The following is an 18,706-nucleotide window of genomic DNA, read 5'->3' on the forward strand; positions in this document are numbered from 1 at the left end:
CCAAGGGGGTCATCCTTGCTATCCTTCCCATTCCAGCGAAGCCTAAGAAGCCCATATCGGTGCCAGGAGGGAAGGAGGAAGGGTCCTTCTGGTGTTAATTTTTTTTTTTTTTTTTTGAGACAGTCTCACTCTGTTGCCCAGGCTGGAGTGCAGTGGTGCGATCTCGGCTCACTGCAACCTCCACTTCCCAGGTTCTAATGATTGTCCTGTCGCAGCCTCCTGAGTAGCTGGCATTACAGGTGCCCGCCACCACGCCTGGTTAATTTTTGTATTTTTAGTAGAGACAGAGTTTCACCATGTTGATCAGGCTGGTCTCAAATTCTTGACCTCACGTGATCCGCCCACCTCGGCCTCCCAAAGTGATGGGATTACAGGCGTGAGCCACCACGCCTGGACCTGGTGTGACTTTTTGAAAGCATGCCCATTCATCTGCCCACTCAAATCCACCCAGTATAGAGGAGTGTGGTGAGGCCTCTGCACTGCAGGGCTCAGGAGAATCAGGGCCTTGGAAACGCCAACTTTGCCTACATCACTAGCACCCCTGTGAAGCCTAGAGATGCAAGCCTTGTGTTTCAATCTTCACCGAAAGATCTGAAGGGTGCAGTGGGCATTGGTCATCTTGGGCTGTCTGGCATTCATCCTCCCGCCTGGGTAAAGCACAGTGATCCCCTTTGGGAAGCTTTACCCTCAACATGCATTCTTCGTGGGAGGTGCTGTTGCCTCTCCTATGGAAGCCCAAAGGCCAGAATCTCCCTCACTCCAGTGCAGGTGGGGTGGGGAGGGGCAGACCACAGGACCCTGGGCTGTTGGGGGGAGATGGAGGTCACTCCCCAGCCGTGGTGGCACATGGACCAGACAGGCCTTGCCACTAACTTCTATGTGATGTCAGTGGCCTCCCCACTTCCGGAGCTCCCCCAGGTGCTGCCTGTGTTCCAAGCCAGTCTCCCAGCCTGGCGGCAGCCCCCTTCCGGTAGGTGCCCTTGGCTCATTCCTCACAATCAGAAATGTAGACTGGGCAGTGGAGACAAATGGGCTGATGCAGAGGAGAGTATTTTTACGGAAGCCCCAAACCTCGCAGCGCCTCAGAGTTTATTCCAATGCTTCATTCAAACTGAGATCTGAAATCTACTTTAAACTATTTTAAAAACACTCATTAAAACACTTAACAATAACAGGTTACCCTGGGGGGACTACTGAGGGTGGGGGTTAGGCCATAAGGAACTGGAGGGCTGATTGCCTTCTTCACCTCAATCTGAGTTATGGTTTCAAGAGTAGAGGCATGGGACCACACAGCTGTGTGGAGGTACTGGATGCCACTGAATTGCACACTTAAAAATGCTTCTGGTGGCAAATGTTATGTGTATTTTACCACAGTATAAAAAAGCACGATTTAAAACAGAACTCAAGATATTGCTTTAAAATGATTTCAATAAATACCAGATTGAGCCAAAAAAGATGAGTATAAGCATAAATTAAAAATCCATCAAGTTTTGCCCTCTTTACATATATGTGAGCTGCACCCTAATCAAAACAACAACAAAAAAACGCTGTCATATACCAAATTACACAACACTGGCAACCCAAAGCTTTCCTAGTTATCTCGAGCTACCAGACAGCTCCTTTCCTACAGAACTCAAGACACAGCATCTCACGCTCGAGCTGGACCCTGAGGTTTCAAGGCAGCTGTTGAAAATCTCTTAGCATTGGCAAGCATGCATCTACATGACTCAGATTATTTTTCCATTCTGCGCAATCAAAACAAAATTTGAAAAATAAACTGATATTGGGATGAGAAAATCATAAAGATGGAATACAGATAAATGGGTGCCAGTGGTTAGGGAAGGGGAGGGTGGCAGGGAGTGGCTCTCAAGAGGCAGTCCGAGGGGGCATCTCAGCCGCCGTGGACTTCTGTTCCTGATTGTCATGGTGGATGGACAAAGCTGCCCATGTAATAAGATGTCACAGAACTTTATACAAAAGCATACCAACAAATGAGTGCATGCAGAAACCAGTGAAGCCTGATTAAGAGCTGTAGTCTAGTTCACTCTATCGGGTCCACCCATCTCCTGGTTATGAGAGGGTACTGCAGTTATGTCAGATGTTACCACTGGACAAAGCTGGGTGATAGGTACAACAGACCTCTCTGTACTCTTTTGGCAATGATCATGACTGTATAATTACTCAAAATAAAAATATTTTAAAGTCCATAAATAAATTGGATGCTGAGATCAATATACCACTGCCATAACCCCAGTTTTTACATTTTTCTGTTCATCGAATCATCCCATTGTTCTGACTGGCTTAATCATCTGTACAAGCAAAATATGACACATTAAGAGAAACATATACTAATAAAACACCATATACGTTTAATTTTTTTAAAAAAGAAAAAAACGCATCAGCTCCCTTGGAGAAGCTGAAAATCACTGAGGTATTAGAAAGAACACGTACTGGGGATCAGGAGATAGGCTGGTTCTGCCCTCAGCTAACCAGCTGTCACGTGAAGAACAGTGACTCCACCCAGTCCCGACCATTAAAAGACTTTCTTGTTAAGGAAGTGAGATGCATGCACCTGGGAGGGGATATGAGGACATAAGATGCTCCCTAGTAACATGTGACAAAGTATCAAATGAGCGGTGCTATGGATTGACTTGTGTCCCCACAAAATTCTTATGTAGAAACCCTAACTCCCAATGTGACTATAGGTAGAGAGAGGACCTTTAAAAAGCTAATTAAGGTTGGCCGGGCGCAGTGGCTCATGCCTGTAATCCCAGCACTGTGGGAGGCCGAGGCGGATGGATCATGAGATCAGCAGATCGAGACCATCCTGGCTAACATGGTGAAAACCCATCTCTACTAAAAATACAAAAAATTAGCCAGGCGTGGTGGCAGGCACCTGTAGTCCCAGCTACTCAGGAGGCTGAGGCAGGAGAATGGCGTGAACCCGGGAGGCAGAGGTTGCAGTGAGCCGAGATCGTGCCACTGCACTCCAGCCTAGGCGACAGAGCGAGACTCTATCTCAACAACAAAAAAAGCTAATTAAGGTTATGTGAGGTCACAGAGTGGGGGCTCTAGGCCAGTATGACTGGCGTCCTTTATAAGGAGGAGAGAGAACAGGCAGGTGCGCACACAGAGGAAAGGCCACAAGAGGACACAGGAGAAGGCAGCCAGCTACGGCCCAGAGGAGAGGCCCTCAGGAGAGGCAAAGTCTGCCGACACCTGGATCTAGGACTTCCAGCCTCCGGATCTGTGAGACAACACATTTCTGTTGTTAAAGCCACTCAGTTTGTGTGGCATTTTGTTATGGCGCCCGAGCAAACCAATAAAAAGTGGTATGATGATGTGGCTTAGGAAAGGAGAAGATGCTTGATTCGAAGCAGCTGCCTGCTCTTCACGAGGGGCCTGAACACAGGATATAATCACAATTAATGGCATATTCCCATCAAAAGAGAAAGCTTTTATATATTCAAAAGAAACGGAAAGCTAGCTGTAAATCCTATGGAAGAAAACCACACCACTGGATACACTGTTTTAATGAACACTGGCATTGGAGTCCCTTCACCTGCATTCATTCATTCATTCATTCATTCAGTTCTTCATTTAATCAACCAACCAACAGGAGTGACCAAGTCTCTCAATCCAGTGCCAGGTGCTGAAGGACACACAGCCTGGAGGCCAGAGCTGGGCTCTGTTTTGCTCAGGGGCTGCCAGGGGAGAAGTACAGGCAAAGGCCACACGATTGAGAGATTATGTCTCCACGGGGGCAAGCCAGGAAGCAGGAGGAGCACGGAGCAGAGGCGCCCCGGACATGGGTACTGTGGCCAAGCCTGACCTGTGAACCCCAGGAAAGAGCAGCCACTCCTAGAAACAGCACATGCCTGGCAGCCCTGTTGACAGACAGAGGTCAGCCGGTACAAGTATCCATGGCCCCAACCTGACCTGGGCCTGTGTCAGCCAGCACTCCAGGGAAGCATACTTCACACGGCCTTTGCCTAGCAATTCCCTCATGGAGACAGCCCCCAAATAACAAAGCAGGAGGAGTTGGCTGGTTGCTTCTTGACATCTCGCTCTCAGATCTGGTTAGAGGACCGATGAAGTGTAATATATTAAAAATCATTTTGTAAACTCTAAAATGTGACATGAATGGTAGCTATCATCATATTAGATTTTGAAGGGTCTTGTGAGTCACCTAACCCAAAGTGATCATTTGATGGATTAAGAAACCAGAGTGGAGACACATCCAAGGCCACCCAGCTGGCACGTGGCAGAGCCAGAACAAAGGCTCGGGGCTACCCACTGCTGGGGCTCCACCAGAAGCCCAGGTTTTCAACATGTGAATTTCATAACATTATATATTTTTCACACCTATACCGTTTTCTTCGGTTTTACTACAATTCTAAACATACACGATTCACAATTTTGATTCCGGCAATGCAATACTATATTTCAGCCTCCCGATGAACAAAGGTTTGCGTTATGGCAGGGAAAACTGGAAACACCCTTGGCATTGTGCCTGTATTAACCAAACACTGTGTGCCTACACTCAAAGAATGGTTTCCATTTGAAATCCATGAGAACTGAAGAGCAAACCAGACATAACTGAGGACGGGAGAGAAAGGAAAATGGCAGGTGAAGGGGAAGGTGAAGGAGGGGAAGGTAGGGGGGAGGGGAAGGTAAAGGGGGAGGGGAAGGTAGAGGGGGAGGGGAAGGTAGAGGGGGAGGGGAAGGTAGAGGGGGAGGGGAAGGTAGAGGGGGAGGGGAAGGTGGAGGGGGAGGGGAAGGTGGAGGGGGAGGGGAAGGTGGAGGGGGAGGGGAAGGTGGAGGGGGAGGGGAAGGTGGAGGGGGAGGGGAAGGTGGAGGGGGAGGGGAAGGTGGAGGGGGAGGGGAAGGTAGAGGGGGAGGGGAAGGTGGAGGAGCGGAAGGTAGGGGGGAGGGGAAGGTAAAGGGGGAGGGGAAGGTAAAGGGGGATGGGAAGGTAGAGGGGGAGGGGAAGGTAGAGGGGGAGGGGAAGGTAGAGGGGGAGGGGAAGGTGGAGGGGGAGGGGAAGGTGGAGGGGGAGGGGAAGATAAGGGAGGGGAAGGTAGAGGGGGAGGGGAAGGTAAAGGGGGAGGGGAAGGTAGAGGGGGAGGGGAAGGTGGAGGAGCGGAAGGTAGGGGGAGGGGAAGGTAAAGGGGGAGGGGAAGGTAGAGGGGGAGGGGAAGGTGGAGGGGGAGGGGAAGGTAGAGGGGGAGGGGAAGGTGGAGGAGCGGAAGGTAGGGGGGAGGGGAAGGTAAAGGGGGAGGGGAAGGTAGAGGGGGAGGGGAAGGTAGAGGGGGAGGGGAAGGTGGAGGGGGAGGGGAAGGTAGAGGGGGAGGGGAAGGTGGAGGAGCGGAAGGTAGGGGGGAGGGGAAGGTAAAGGGGGAGGGGAAGGTAGAGGGGGAGGGGAAGGTAGAGGGGGAGGGGAAGGTAGAGGGGGAGGGGAAGGTGGAGGGGGAGGGGAAGGTAGAGGGGGAGGGGAAGGTAGAGGGGGAGGGGAAGGTAGAGGGGGAGGGGAAGGTGGAGGGGGAGGGGAAGGTGGAGGGGGAGGGGAAGGTAGAGGGGGAGGGGAAGATAAGGGAGGGGAAGGTAGAGGGGGAGGGGAAGGTGGAGGGGGAGGGGAAGGTAAAGGGGGAGGGGAAGGTAGAGGGGGAGGGGAAGGTAGAGGGGGAGGGGAAGGTGGAGGGGGAGGGGAAGGTGGAGGGGGAGGGGAAGGTAGAGGGGGAGGGGAAGATAAGGGAGGGGAAGGTAGAGGGGGAAGGGAAGATGAGGGAGGGGAAGGGAAGATGAGGGAGGGAAAGGGAGAGGAGGAGGGGAAGGTGAAGAAGGGTGTTTTCTCAGCACTGCACGCCCCTTTCAGTGCTGTCTTTAGTCACTAAAAAGCAAGTGGCCTGGCACCAAGGCAGGTGGAAGAGATTGCATGTCTTATAATCTACAGTCACACTTCACCTCTTAGGGTAAAGCTCAATAAAGGTCATGTGCATGCATGAGAACAAACTGCTAAGCTTCCATCTCATGACCACAACTGTGTAACTTAGCAGGCTGCCTCTCCTGCCTGGGTGACCAAAATGCTCAGAGCCAAATGCACCCCCAACTGCAGACCCCTTGGAACGGCCTGGTGGCTTTTCCCCTTGGTGTCACTCTTCATAGCTTCCTTAATGACCCCTCATCTAGATGCCTTCTGCCATCAATAACTTCAAAACATTTCAGGAAAATAAAAAAAGGAAAGTCAAAGACCAACTTACAGGAAGGAAGGCAACAGAATGTGCAGTGCTTGTTTGAGGACAGCTCCTCCACTGTGACCAGGAAGTCTCCAGATTCTCCCAGGGTGTATCAGCCCCTTAGATTATTATTTCAACTCTAAACTTACCAACAGTGTCACACGGTTCATCTTTGTGTACACAGAAATCTGTCCTAAAAAATAAAAAAGCCATCGTCAGGTATATGCAGTATCCCCAAGAATGGGAGAAGAAAACACTGTGAATTAACCTCAAGTAGTCATCCTGCAATGTTATTTTTCCAGTGGACACAGGCCACAGCGAATGATAACAAACAGCAGCGTTTGGCAACAGTAATCCATCCACATTTCCCGGGGTAGGTCCACTTACCCCACACGAGAACCTTCTTTTACAGATGAACTATTCTATACATAACAGTTGCTGGAAGGACTCCTTTCAGCAGCTGAAAATGTTTTGGAAGATGTTTGCCAAGTCACTGATCAGAGACAATTCTCAGACAATAGCATCCAACTGCAGTGGCCTCCCCAAGCTACTCTACTTCCCCAAGCTACTCTATTTGGGCAGCAACTGGTTTTTGATGCTGTAATGACCATGTATTGCTTTCACGAGAAGACAACAAAAAGTCATTTCTAAAAACTGTATTCCTCTACTACGCAGCCATAAAAAGGAATGAGATCATGTTCTTTGCAGGGACATGGATGGAGCTGGAGCCTATTATCCTCAGCAAACTAACGCAGAAACAGAAAAGCAAACACCACATGTTCTCACTTGTAAGTGGCAGCTGAACGATGAGAACACACGGACACATGGTGGGGAACAACACACACCAGGGCCAGCCGGGGGAGGGGGGGTGAAGGAGAGGGACAGCATGAGGAAGAATAGCTCACAGATGCCGGGCTTAATACCTAGGAGACGGGTTGATCTGTGCTACAAACCACCATGGCACATGTTTACCTATGTAATGAACCTGCACATCCTGCACATGTGCCCCAGAACTTAAAAGTTGAAGGAAAAAAACTGTATTCCTTAAAGCTCCCCAGGATCCCCTGGGTGGGTGGTATCTGTGGACCAGTGAGACAGCAAAGATGCTTGAAACCTGGTCCAGCCCTGGTTCTGCAAGTACAAGGGGTTCATCTGGCCTGCTGTGGGGAAACCAGGGGTCTAGGCTCTTCTTTTCTAATACTGGATCATTCCTATGCTTCTTTATAAGTTCCCATGGTCAGGGATCAACCACAGAGGGTTGGCTGGGGCAGGACTCAGCCGGCTGAGGAGCCACAAACTGGCCCAGACACGGCCCCTCCCAGGCCCCACGCCCAACTTCTCTCAGGGCCCAAAGAACGCTTGAGATCCACACTTTTCATAACCTCACTCCAAAACCAAGGTAACCTTCAGGGAAATGGAGAAGGAATATCATAAAGAGATGAAAAGGCCTAGTGACTTGATTTTTCCATCAGACTCCCTTTTAGAAGATGAAGCAATAGGCGATAGAAGCAGCACTGGCAGAGGGGAAAGCAAATAAAATTAGAGCCATAGGTGTGCTCACTGGCCCCATACCTACCTAGCCCCAGCCCAACATTCAGCACCCTTCCCAATTCTCGTGTTTTGAGCAACACACACACACACACACACAGACACAGACACACACACACACAAAGACACACATAGACACACACACACACACACAGAGACACACACAGACGCACACACACACACACACAGCTGGCCCAGGACCTTGCTCCAGGGTTTCTCAGAGTTGTGAACCGGACATATTTAAAGCTTTGCCCCATCGTCTAAGCTGGGCAAAGGGAGAAAGGGACCAAGGCCTCAGTCTGACAGAAGAGAAGTGAAGCCCCAGGCCAAGGCCAAGGCAGGCGCCATTTTGGGGAGAGCCAGCCCTGTTGGCTGAGGAGGACTCCACCTCCCCGCGTTCTCCCATCCAATGGCTGCCCTGGGGGGAAACAGGCAGTCTCAAATGACAGACCCCGAGGTACCACCCACTGCTTCACTGGAGGAAGGGGTGTGTTCAGCTCAGGGAGGGAGAGCCACACTCAGTTAGAGGCCTGTCTTGAAAAGGTCAGCCGAATCTGAATCTCCATCCTTCCTGTTCAAGGTCCTTTCTCAGAAGAGAAGAAGCAAGCCACCTGCCTGCAGGGGCTGCTTTATCTCCAGGGAACCTGGCTCTGTTCCATTCATTATCAGGGGCACTCACTTTTTATGTCATCCCACTGCCAACTCATGTCAAACCCCCAGGCAGGGACTGTAGGATTCACTTCAGGAATGAAAAGAGGGCTAGACTTGGCTCCCAGCGCCTACATGCATTGAAACCCCAAGGTGCATTCCTCGAGGCTGACTTGGATCTGCATGACAGGGCTGGCTTTGTGGGTGTCTGACCCATGCCCTGGGCTAACACTCTGCTGTCGCGGGGTCCATATTTTCATTTTGCATGGGGCACCACAAGTTACACAGCTGATTCTGTGCGTAACTCACAGCCAGGCATACAGTTGGGACTTAATAAATTCTTTTATTAGTTGACTGACGTTTCCAGACCCTTTCAAGGGGCCCTGCAAGCTACCCAGCAGCCACGGCCTCACGAGCGTGGGAAGCCTGGGAGCGTAACACCAAGTTCCGTGGATACTTGCTGAGGCTTCACCATGCGCAAAGCCTGGCAAGAGGGTCCCCTGGCAGAAGGTGAAGGGAAGGGTGCCCCGAGGAGTTAGATGGTATTATGCTGGAGGGGAAGGTCTGGCCAGAGGGATCCTGGTGGTGCAGCTTCAGGCCGGCTGTGTCTGCTGTGGCGTCTCCCACGCACTCTCACCCGGAGCACAGGCCCAGGCTCGAGGAGGAGTTCTCGACTTCAGGAAGGAGTTCTCTGCGTTCTCGGCTTTCTGAGTCAGATGTGGAGCCCAAGGTGAAGCCCTCCCAGGTGCTGAAGCCCCCTAAGCCCTGGCTTCTGTGTGGGCTCCGTGTGACCCCAGGCCCAGTCCACTCAGGGGTTCTTCCAAGTCCCAGACACAGCTGCAGAAAACCCAGCTTCAACCGCTTCTGGCTCAGCAGCTCCTGCTAGACATGTCATGCTCACGTCCTCCACGGCAGCCATCTAGCCACCTGTTTGTCAGGGAACGTCTTGGAGAATACACTGTCCGGCTTGACCACAGCCCAGAAGGTGAAAAAAGAACCTTAAACGGGAGGAAATTCTCGCGTTGGCCCGTCCTGGCTCAGGACCTGGAAGCTGGCCCCTGAGCGCAGCCAGGCCCGTGCAGCCTCAGCTCGGGTTACGGTGGGAGGAAAGGACAGTTTCTCCAGGGCAGCAGCTGCCTCGCACCCAATCTCCCTGTGAAAACATCAGCCCATTATTATCCCAACCTAGGGAATTGCAGCTCTCTACCTCTAGTTATTATACAAGGCTTCCTGGCCAACTCAGCTTCCTGCCCGACTCCAGTGCAGCCTCCCCCGTCCTTCAAGGAGATCTTCAATTTAACATCTGCGAGGACCCAGAAGACGGGACGTGCACTGATCTGTTCAGTCCAGCAGCTCCACAGCAGCAGGTGAGAGGGACCGTGATTGCTCATGTAGCTTCAAGGCGTCAGCCCAAAATGCAGAAGAAAGCTCAGGCTCCCGGGCTGGCAACAGCTAACAGCTATGCAAGACGCCAAATGCATCCTTCATCCAGAGCCCAGCAGCCTGCGGCTGACAAAACCTTGTTTTCTCTGTACCTGGATGAGGACATTGCCCATGCCCCCAGCATCCTCATCCAGAACCACTCCCATGCAATTAGGATCCCTCTCCTATGTGTTTAGTTAGAACAGAACATTTTTACTACGAATTTTTTTATTGTGCTAATACATGAACATAAAATTTACTATCTTAACCATTGAGTGTAAAGCTCAGTAATGTTAACTAAATTCACTGTCATGCAACCATCACCGCTATCCACCTCCAAAACCTTTCCATCACCCCACACCGAAACTCTGTACCCATGAAATAATAACTCCCCATTCTCCCTTCTCCCCAGCCTCTGGCAACCACCATTATTTATCTCTACGAATCTGACTACTATAGGTACCTCACGTAAGTGCAATCATGCAGTATTTGTCCTTGAGGTTCATCCATGTTGTAGCACGTGTCACAATCTCCTTCCTTTTTAAGGCTGAGTAATATTCCCTTGTACATATACAGCATATCTGTTTACCCATTCATCCATCAATGGACATATAGGTCACTCCCACCTCTTGGCTGTCATGAATAATGTTGCTGTGAACATGAGTGTTCAAATATCAGAGTCTCTGCTTTCAATTATCTTGAATTTCAGTTCTTCTGGGTTCAGAAGTGGGATCACGTGGTAACTCTAGTTTTGAGTTTTTGAGGTACCATCATCTGGTTTTCTACTGTGGCTGTACCATTTTACATTCCCATCAATGGTGCACAAAAGAGTTCAAATTTCTCCACAGTCTTCCAACACTTGTTATTTCCCATTGTTTTGTGTATTAGTCCATTTTCACACCACTGATAAAGATATACTCAAGACTGCGCAATTTACAGAAGAAAGAGGTTTAATGGACTTATAGTTCCACGTGGCTGGGGAGGCCTCACAATCACGGTGGAAGGCGAAAGGCACGTCTCACATGGCAGCAGGCAGGGGAAGAGAGCTTGTGTAGGGAAACACCCCCTTATATAATCAGATCTTGTGAGACTTCTTCACGATCCCGAGAACAGCACAAGAAAGACCTGCCCCCACGATTCAATTACCTCCCACCAGGTCCCTCCCACAACATGTGGGAATTCAAGATGAGATTTGGGTGGGGACACAGCAAAACCGTATCATTTTGTTTTACAGTAGCCATTGTAAAAAGTTTGAGGTATAGAAAAGAAGATTTTTACAGAAAATATTTCCTTTGTGGTAAGTTAGGAGGGTGAAAAATGAAAAGAAAGTCTAACTCATAGCATCTTTGCATTGAGGGTGCGTCATGACTGCTGATGTCTCCTTGTAAAAGGGCTAATACAGACGTCCTGTCAACAGTCATCTTGGTGACATTTATTGCCTCTGGAAAAAAAATGCTATTTATCCCCAAATGCAGACCACTTACAAGTGCTTTCTGCACTCAATGAAAAGGAAACAGCAGGAAAGAGAGAAAACTTTTTCCAATGTAGGGAAAATTACCATAAGCCATTAATTATTTCTTAGCAAAACACCAGAAACTATAGATTTTCCATAGTATTTATGAAAACTCTTCTCAAAGTAGAAACCTGGGAGTTTAGCTGCATATTCCACAGATGACGTTGTTTAGAGTTCCTCTCTAGGAAAGTCTTTCAGACCAAATATAATTACCATTTGGAAAATCAGCTCCATTTACTTATGATCATGCACAGACACGGTTCCCAAGGACTCTTGCTTGCTCCCTAATCGAATCCACTCTCAAATCATGGTACCCTTAACCTGAATGCTGCGGCACCCAGGGTATTCTACAGAAAGCCTCACAGTTCCCAAATGCCATTGCAAAGTGCCTTGAGCAACAGCGGCCTCTGGCCAGTGAGTGTGGGCAGCCACTGCTCTTGGGGAAGGTGGTGCCTGGAGGCTCCCAGTGCTCACTGGAGTGGGCAAGTCCAGGTCAAAAGCATGAGCCAGGTCATGTTCATCCCTTGGTCCCTGGTGCCTGCTACTACATCAGCCATGTCATAGACAATCAGAATTATTAGACAGACTTTTTCTAAAATGTCTCTTCAATAACTGATTGTCTATGATAGAGCTTATATATGGATTATATATTTAATCATATCCTGTTGAAGCAGCAAGTGTTCTCCTAAGGGATTGGCACGCTACAAAGCACACTGTGAAATGTGTAACAAAGCATACTCAGGGCTGGCAATCGACGAACCATCCACAAGAGTGAGCAGGCATCCATTTGGCAATGGGTGGTGGCATTGTGTCTATTCTAGGATTTTTGTTTTTGTTTTTGTTTTTCTTTTGAGACAGAGTTTCACTCTTGTCACCCAGGCTGGAGTGCAATGGCATGATCTCAGTTCACTGTAACCTCTGCCTCCCCGGTTCAAAAAATTCTCCTGCCTCAGCCTCCCAAGTAGCTGGGATTACAAGTGTGCACCACCACGCCCAGCTAATTTTTGTATTTTTAGTAGAGATGGGGTTTCATAATGTTGGCCAAGCTGGTCTCGAACTCCTGACCTCAGGTGATCCGCCCGCCTCAGCCTCCCAAAGTGCTGGGATTACAGGCATGAGCCATCGCTCCCGGCTTATTCTGGGATTTTTGAAAGGAACGAAAGCTGCACCATCCGGTGTCTGGGGCTGGGGTCACAGAACTTCCCCAGATGACTGAGACGTCATGGGGCTCAGAGTTTGCAGCACATGGCCTGAGAAATGCAACCAAAAACCTTTCTTGACTCAAAACCAAATGTTAAGTGAGATTTAACTCTTTGTGGATGGCCAGGCGTGGTGGCTCACACCTGTAATCCTAGCATTTTGGGAGGCCAAGGCGGGCAGATTACCTGAGGTCAGGGGTTCCAGACCAGCCTGGCCAATGTGGTGAAACCCCATCTCTATTAAAAATACAACAATTAGCCAGGTGTGGTAGCACACACCTGTAATCCCAGCTACTCAGGAGGCTGAGGCAGGAGAATCACTTGAACCCAGGACGCAGAGGTTGCAGTGAGCCAGGATTGCGTCATACTGCACTTGAGCCTGGGCAACAGAGGAGACTCCATCTCAAAAAAAAAAAAAAAAAAAAAAACAAAACAAAACAAAACAAAAAACCTTTTTGTGGAGAAACAAACTGTCCCCAAGCTAAAGATACGATAAAGTTCTCCCTTCCACAACTTTACTTCCAAATTCACAGAGTTGGAAAAGCAAGCACGCAATTTGGGAAGTAGTTTCTTTAAATTAAAAAAAGTCATTAAAATTCAAAGTTGACATATTCTTAGCAACTCTAATAAAAAGCTGGTATTTTTAATCTAATGGATTAAGTTATTAAGGAATATTTCTGTGTATTTTATAAAGGGAGAGTTTTGGTATGAACATGTAACACATTTTGTTTAAGTTATTAAAGTAAAGCAACCAAAGAAAAATCAGTGTTCTCAAAGAGGGTTGAAAACATAAGAAAAAAATGATATAGCCACATCGACATCAATGACATACAACAGTTGTATCCCCCAAAAAAGAAATGTCCAAGTCCTGACCCTCAGTACCTGTGAATGTGACCCTATGTGGAAAAAGGGTCACTGCAGGTAGAATCAAGGTAAGATGTAGTCACACTGGAGTAAGGTGAGCCCAAATCCCACGACTGTTATATTTATAGGAAGAGGGAAGTCTGGACAGAGTCACAGGCAGGGAGAATGCCATGTGACAATGGAGGAGGGACAAAGAGGGACACAGCTACATGCCCAGGCATCGTACCTACCTCAGAGGTGGATACCACCGTTAACCCCCACTTACTAATGAGGAAACCAAAACCCAGACAGGTGGCCCAAGGTCTGATTTCCAAGCCTGAATTCCTAACAACATGCCTATTTCCTCTCTGAAGGGAAACATCTTTTCCCTCTCACATGTCAGCTACAGGCCAAATCCCATCTTACCTGGTCACAAACACAGCAGCATCCACCAGGGGCGGGTCGTCCTTCCCGCCGGGAACCTGGTTATTGCCGAGGTATCGCGCTCCTCCATACTCCTCGTTCTGCCAGTGACAGAAGCTCTCCAGGGACCGCTCACCATGGTGCCCAATGGACAACTTAGCCTAAAAAAAGTCAGAGGACAGTTAGAGACACAAACGCCTGGGGGGCCAGAGTTTATATCCAGACTATGACAAGGACGTTAAGGTGGAGGCAGTCACTCACTGAGACATCATTTGATGACTCACTGCCCTCGAAGAAAAGCCTGATGCTAGTGGGTACGTGGCATAGATCCAGAGAGACCATCAGGGGCCTTATATATAGGTGCAAGTGAAGACTATGTTGTTTTTAAAAAAGCATCTTCTTTTCTGCAAACAGAACAGTATCCCAAACCAAGCGATGCTCCCTCAGTCTCATGGTGATGGCTTGACTCGGCAGGTAACATCAGCATGTGGGAAGGCGCTCCATTGAAAGACCAGAAAATGATGCTGCCGTGAACCCAAACTGGGGTCGAAGCTCTAATGTAGTTTCAGAAGGGAAGCCACAATGCCAGAGACCTTGCCATCAAGCTTTGCACTATCCTAGAGACTCCATCCGAGACCCTCCGGGAGAGGTGGATGTGTGTGGGCTCACTGCTTAGGGTTCCCTGAGATTCTCAACAGCCCACCCTCACACCATGCTTCCAGTACTGATGCCGGCTTTCCTCTCACACTGGCAAAGCCACAGAGAGTGACGGAGACTAGCAACTCCCTGGAGCCCGGCTTAGCATTCAACAGCAATTGGGAAGCTCCAGCCCAGCCACATTTTCTGCATGCTTGAAAGGTGCCTGTGGGGACTTACAGGACGTTGTTGTAGCAGGACAAGCTTGGTCACTTGAATGTTAATTTTAATCCCCAGGCTCTGGTGCTGAAACATATTGTATACCTATCAAGACAGAAAAAAGAAATAAAGATATAAAGATAAAAAGTTTTAAAAATACAGTAGTATCCTAGATGGGAACTTGGGACACAGAAAAGAGATTATGTAAAAATAAGGAAATAGAAATAAAGTGTAGACTTTAGTTTATAACACTGTATCAGTATTGGTGCATTAATTACAAGAAACATGCCATTCTAATATGAGAGGCTCATAATGGGGAAACTATGTATGGCAGCTCTCTGTACTAACTGATCAATTTTTCTGTACATCTAAAATTGTTCTAAAATACAAATTCCATTCATAACAAATTTAAAAATCAATATTAAAAATATAGGTTGTACTCTTCCAGTACTAAAAAAAAAAAAACTAAAGAATAATTATGTGAAATTCAAATGTCAGTGTCCATACATCAAGTCTTATTGGAACAAAAAATACATATGTGAGAAACATAACCCAGATTTTATTTAAAAGGTTGTCCAGGAAAGACAAAAATGTCCTTAAAAATGGATTTGCCAAAAGAAAAATGTATATAAGAGAAACCTGTAGAATCATACACACGTGTGCAAACATACATATACAGTATGCTTATGTATATAGATAAAGCTAAGCTGGATATAGTTGGTTAAAAAAAAAACACACATACAAAAGGTGGTTTTGAAGAAAAGAAGGGGCAGAAGGCTGAAAACTTCCATTGTGGGCTTTCATGCTTGGGGTTTAAGGCGACCTTCATGAAGGGGCTGGGGGAGACAGATGCCTGCTGCTGAACGCCAGCCTGTGTCATTGCTAACCCTTGCCACACCCCACCAAGGCTGGCATCTCCACTACTCTCAGCTGGGAAACACAGAAACCAGTTCATCGAGGTAAAGCCACCTGCGTGAGACCCACAGCCAGTCACAATGGCTTGATTCAAACTCAGCCCTGTCCAGCCAAAAGGTCCACATTCCTTCTTTATTCCCTCAAGTCCCATTGTAACCAAAGTTTGTCACTGAAATAAATTGCAATAACAGAAAAGGACCTATCTTTCTCAATTTTGCATGTCTTGTTGCAGAACTTAATTGTAAGGACCTCAACATCAAGCAGTCACAGGAAAGTGATTCAAAAGGAAGAGAAGGAAAACCTGGAATAAGGCGAAGGAGTCAAAGTTGACATGGATGGAAAAAGCCCCCTGCAGCTGACGAGCCCCAGGTCATTATGACTCTGCCGAGTTCCTTTGCCGTAACGCTGAGAAAGCAGGATTGCGAGAGGTAAGCGGAGAGCATAGTAAAGGTAGTGGCAGATGGAAGGTTGGAGGGAACAAGAATGAGAATCTTTTAAATATTCTACTTGGTTTTTACCTATAGACATAACCCAGGAGGGAGAATTTTCCAGCAGGAACATTAAAACTTTCTCCAGCAGGTGCTGTGTTCACGTTATCAATACATCAGCAGCAGCAGCAAGCGATAAGCACGGTAGACAGCATCACCAGGGTCAACTCAGGCCGAGTGGAGCCGCTCAACACGGCTGCACCCAGCCCACAAGCGCTAGAAGCCAGGCACGCAGTGTTTGAGCATCTCCGTGACAAAGGAATCAGCCGTGTCACTGCTCGAATTTTACTCTTTGAAAACCATTATTACAGTTAAAAAAAACCTATCTTTGTGTGACGTAATATTCTTTCACACAAGGAAAAATAGAACACATTCAGTTGTTCTGTTCTCACTTCTGCAATTTCCAAAATCTCCTTTCCTCAAGAACAACTAGCTGTTGTTTTCTTAATACTGGACCCTCCACAAGCCAGTTCTGAAGTCACGTATTCATGTCCTATCCCCAAGCCTGGGGGAGGAGGGGGGAGGCACCTAACTCGTTCCTGTTTTGATAGTTCGAGAACCATCCAATGGCTGTAATTCAAATTTTCCTTAAAATATTCAGCATCAGAATTGGATCTAAACTGGTAAATTTCAGTTCAAAACATGAAAATTATAAAGAATGAAAACTTGAAGTTATGAGGGAGAAAATTCAAGTTGCACAGTGTTCACTGAGATTGCACGGCACAATCTAAACACTGCCTGTCACGCCAACCCCAGTCAAAACCAGAAACATTAAGGAATACTACAGATTTAAAGAAGTAACACGAGAAAGCAGTCCTCAGTCATATTCTGATATGCCACAAAAGGAAAGACCGCAAGGAACAGTGCAAGTTTCAGGAAGAACAAAACTGTAGGAACAAGCTCCCTTGTCAAAATCACCCATTTTCTCCTTGGCGGGCTGATGACAGTCCAGAGCCACATGCACTCCATACACCATTAGCCCAAAGCTCAGTCGCCTCCCTTGGAACAAATGCCACTAAAAAGGTGAGAGATGGAAGGGGGATGGGAAAGTTTCATGTCCCAGGGGCTCGGGGGAGGCAAAAATGGGAAGGTGTTTAATGGGTACAGAGTTTCCGTTTTGCAAGATAAAAAAGCTGTAGAGATTGATTGCACAGGAATGCAAACCTAAGAATACCGAACCACACAGTTAAAAATGGCTAAGGTGGTAAATTTCATGTTAAGTGTATTTTACTACAATTAAAAGTACAAAGTTAACGAATTAAAAAAATAAAGCTTCATGCTCTAAATAATGTTCTCTAGCAAGCCTTGTAAGAAGAAATTTCCCCTTGACATGTAACTAGGGCACTGACGTCCAAGAAAGCAGGTACCAAGGCCTGAACACAGCTCAAGCACTTTGTCACCTGCCAGGTGCCGACCACAGGCTCTGACAAGGCTCAGAGCACAGGGCAAGGCGCATGTTCAGAATCAACTGAGGTCCCGTGCCAAGCCAGGCGAGCCAGGTGACAATCCGACGACAGCCACAAAACACAAGGCACAAGCCTCAAAGACATGTAACAAAGTCTCGTCTTCTTTTTTTTCCCATGGAAACTCATGCTCAGGAGAAGGCTTGGACGCAACGGCTATATGATGTTTAGGGAGACACCTGGTTGGGGAGGGAACAGCGCAGCCAAGCATCTGGAAATTCGGTCTCCGGCGTCCAGCTCTGGCGGCATCCCAGCAAGTGTTCAGTCCTGGCTGCGTTTGTCACATTTCCTTGGCAGCCTAGGGGCCTAGCAGGGTGGACCTGCCGCCTGCAGCACACTACGGCTTCTCTGGCTAGGCAATGTGGGGACACGGCAAGGGAGGGGCAGACAGGGACCAGAGAAGGAGCCGTGGTTGGAGGTACAAGGAGAGGAGCTGCTCACCACGCCAGGCTGGGCTTCACAAGGGCACCACTTACCTGTGTGACCCAAGGCCTCCCCCCAGAGCCACACAGGGACCTGTGGGTGACACTGTCAGGTTGCATACACTGCTATTAAGACCCCCAAACAGGAGAAAGCTATGCTCTGTAGCACAGTGTCTGAGTGGGGTCCCCAAAGCAGCAGCACCAACATGACCTGGGCACTTGTTGGAAATGCACATTCTGGAGTCCACCCCAGCCCCCACTGAATCAGAGACCCTGGGTGTGGGCAGGTCATCTGTGTTGAACAGTGCTCCTTCCCCACCCCACTCCACACCCACCGGAGAGTGGGAACCAGCCAGTGCTCTAGCACTATGCTAGTCTTGCTGGTCACCAGAGAGAGGCTTGTCTCTTCCATATGGTAACTGAGTAAATTTGATGTCATTTTCCCTCCAAACAGAACTTGCCTGGAACAGCTCAGGTTTTTCATTCCACTCCACGGTCGCTAAGGAAGCTAAGAACAACCAAAGCTCTGTTAAACTGCCCCATTTTCCAAATTGGCTGCCCACACCCACGGTTTCTGGTATCAGCACCACCTGCTTCCGTCTGCAATTTGTTCTTTAAAATATTCCTGCTCCCGTGTCACCGCCACCCCAACCAAAAGAGAATCACATGATGTACACACAAAACCAGCACAGCACATCTGGAAAACCCACAACTGCGGGGCCAGAGTGCTG

General features: G+C 48.3%; 1 protein-coding gene across 4 annotated transcripts in view; it reads right to left on the bottom strand.

Moving 5' to 3' along the window:
- ADAMTS17 (ADAM metallopeptidase with thrombospondin type 1 motif 17) overlaps window positions 1-18,706 on the bottom strand; it is a 385,247-nt gene that overhangs the window by 291,696 nt on the left and 74,845 nt on the right. For all 4 annotated transcript variants that reach the window (XM_024349376.3, XM_054667215.2, XM_024349375.3 and 1 more), the window contains exons 5-7: window positions 14,709-14,792; window positions 13,836-13,993; window positions 6,386-6,429 (exon numbers count right to left, since the gene is read on the bottom strand). In XM_024349376.3, the coding sequence (XP_024205144.2) occupies window positions 6,386-6,429; window positions 13,836-13,993; window positions 14,709-14,792 (286 nt within the window). The remainder of the gene's footprint in view (window positions 1-6,385; window positions 6,430-13,835; window positions 13,994-14,708; window positions 14,793-18,706) is intronic.

Source organism: Pan troglodytes, chromosome 16, assembly GCF_028858775.2.
Source record: "Pan troglodytes isolate AG18354 chromosome 16, NHGRI_mPanTro3-v2.0_pri, whole genome shotgun sequence".
NCBI lineage: Eukaryota > Metazoa > Chordata > Mammalia > Primates > Hominidae > Pan > Pan troglodytes.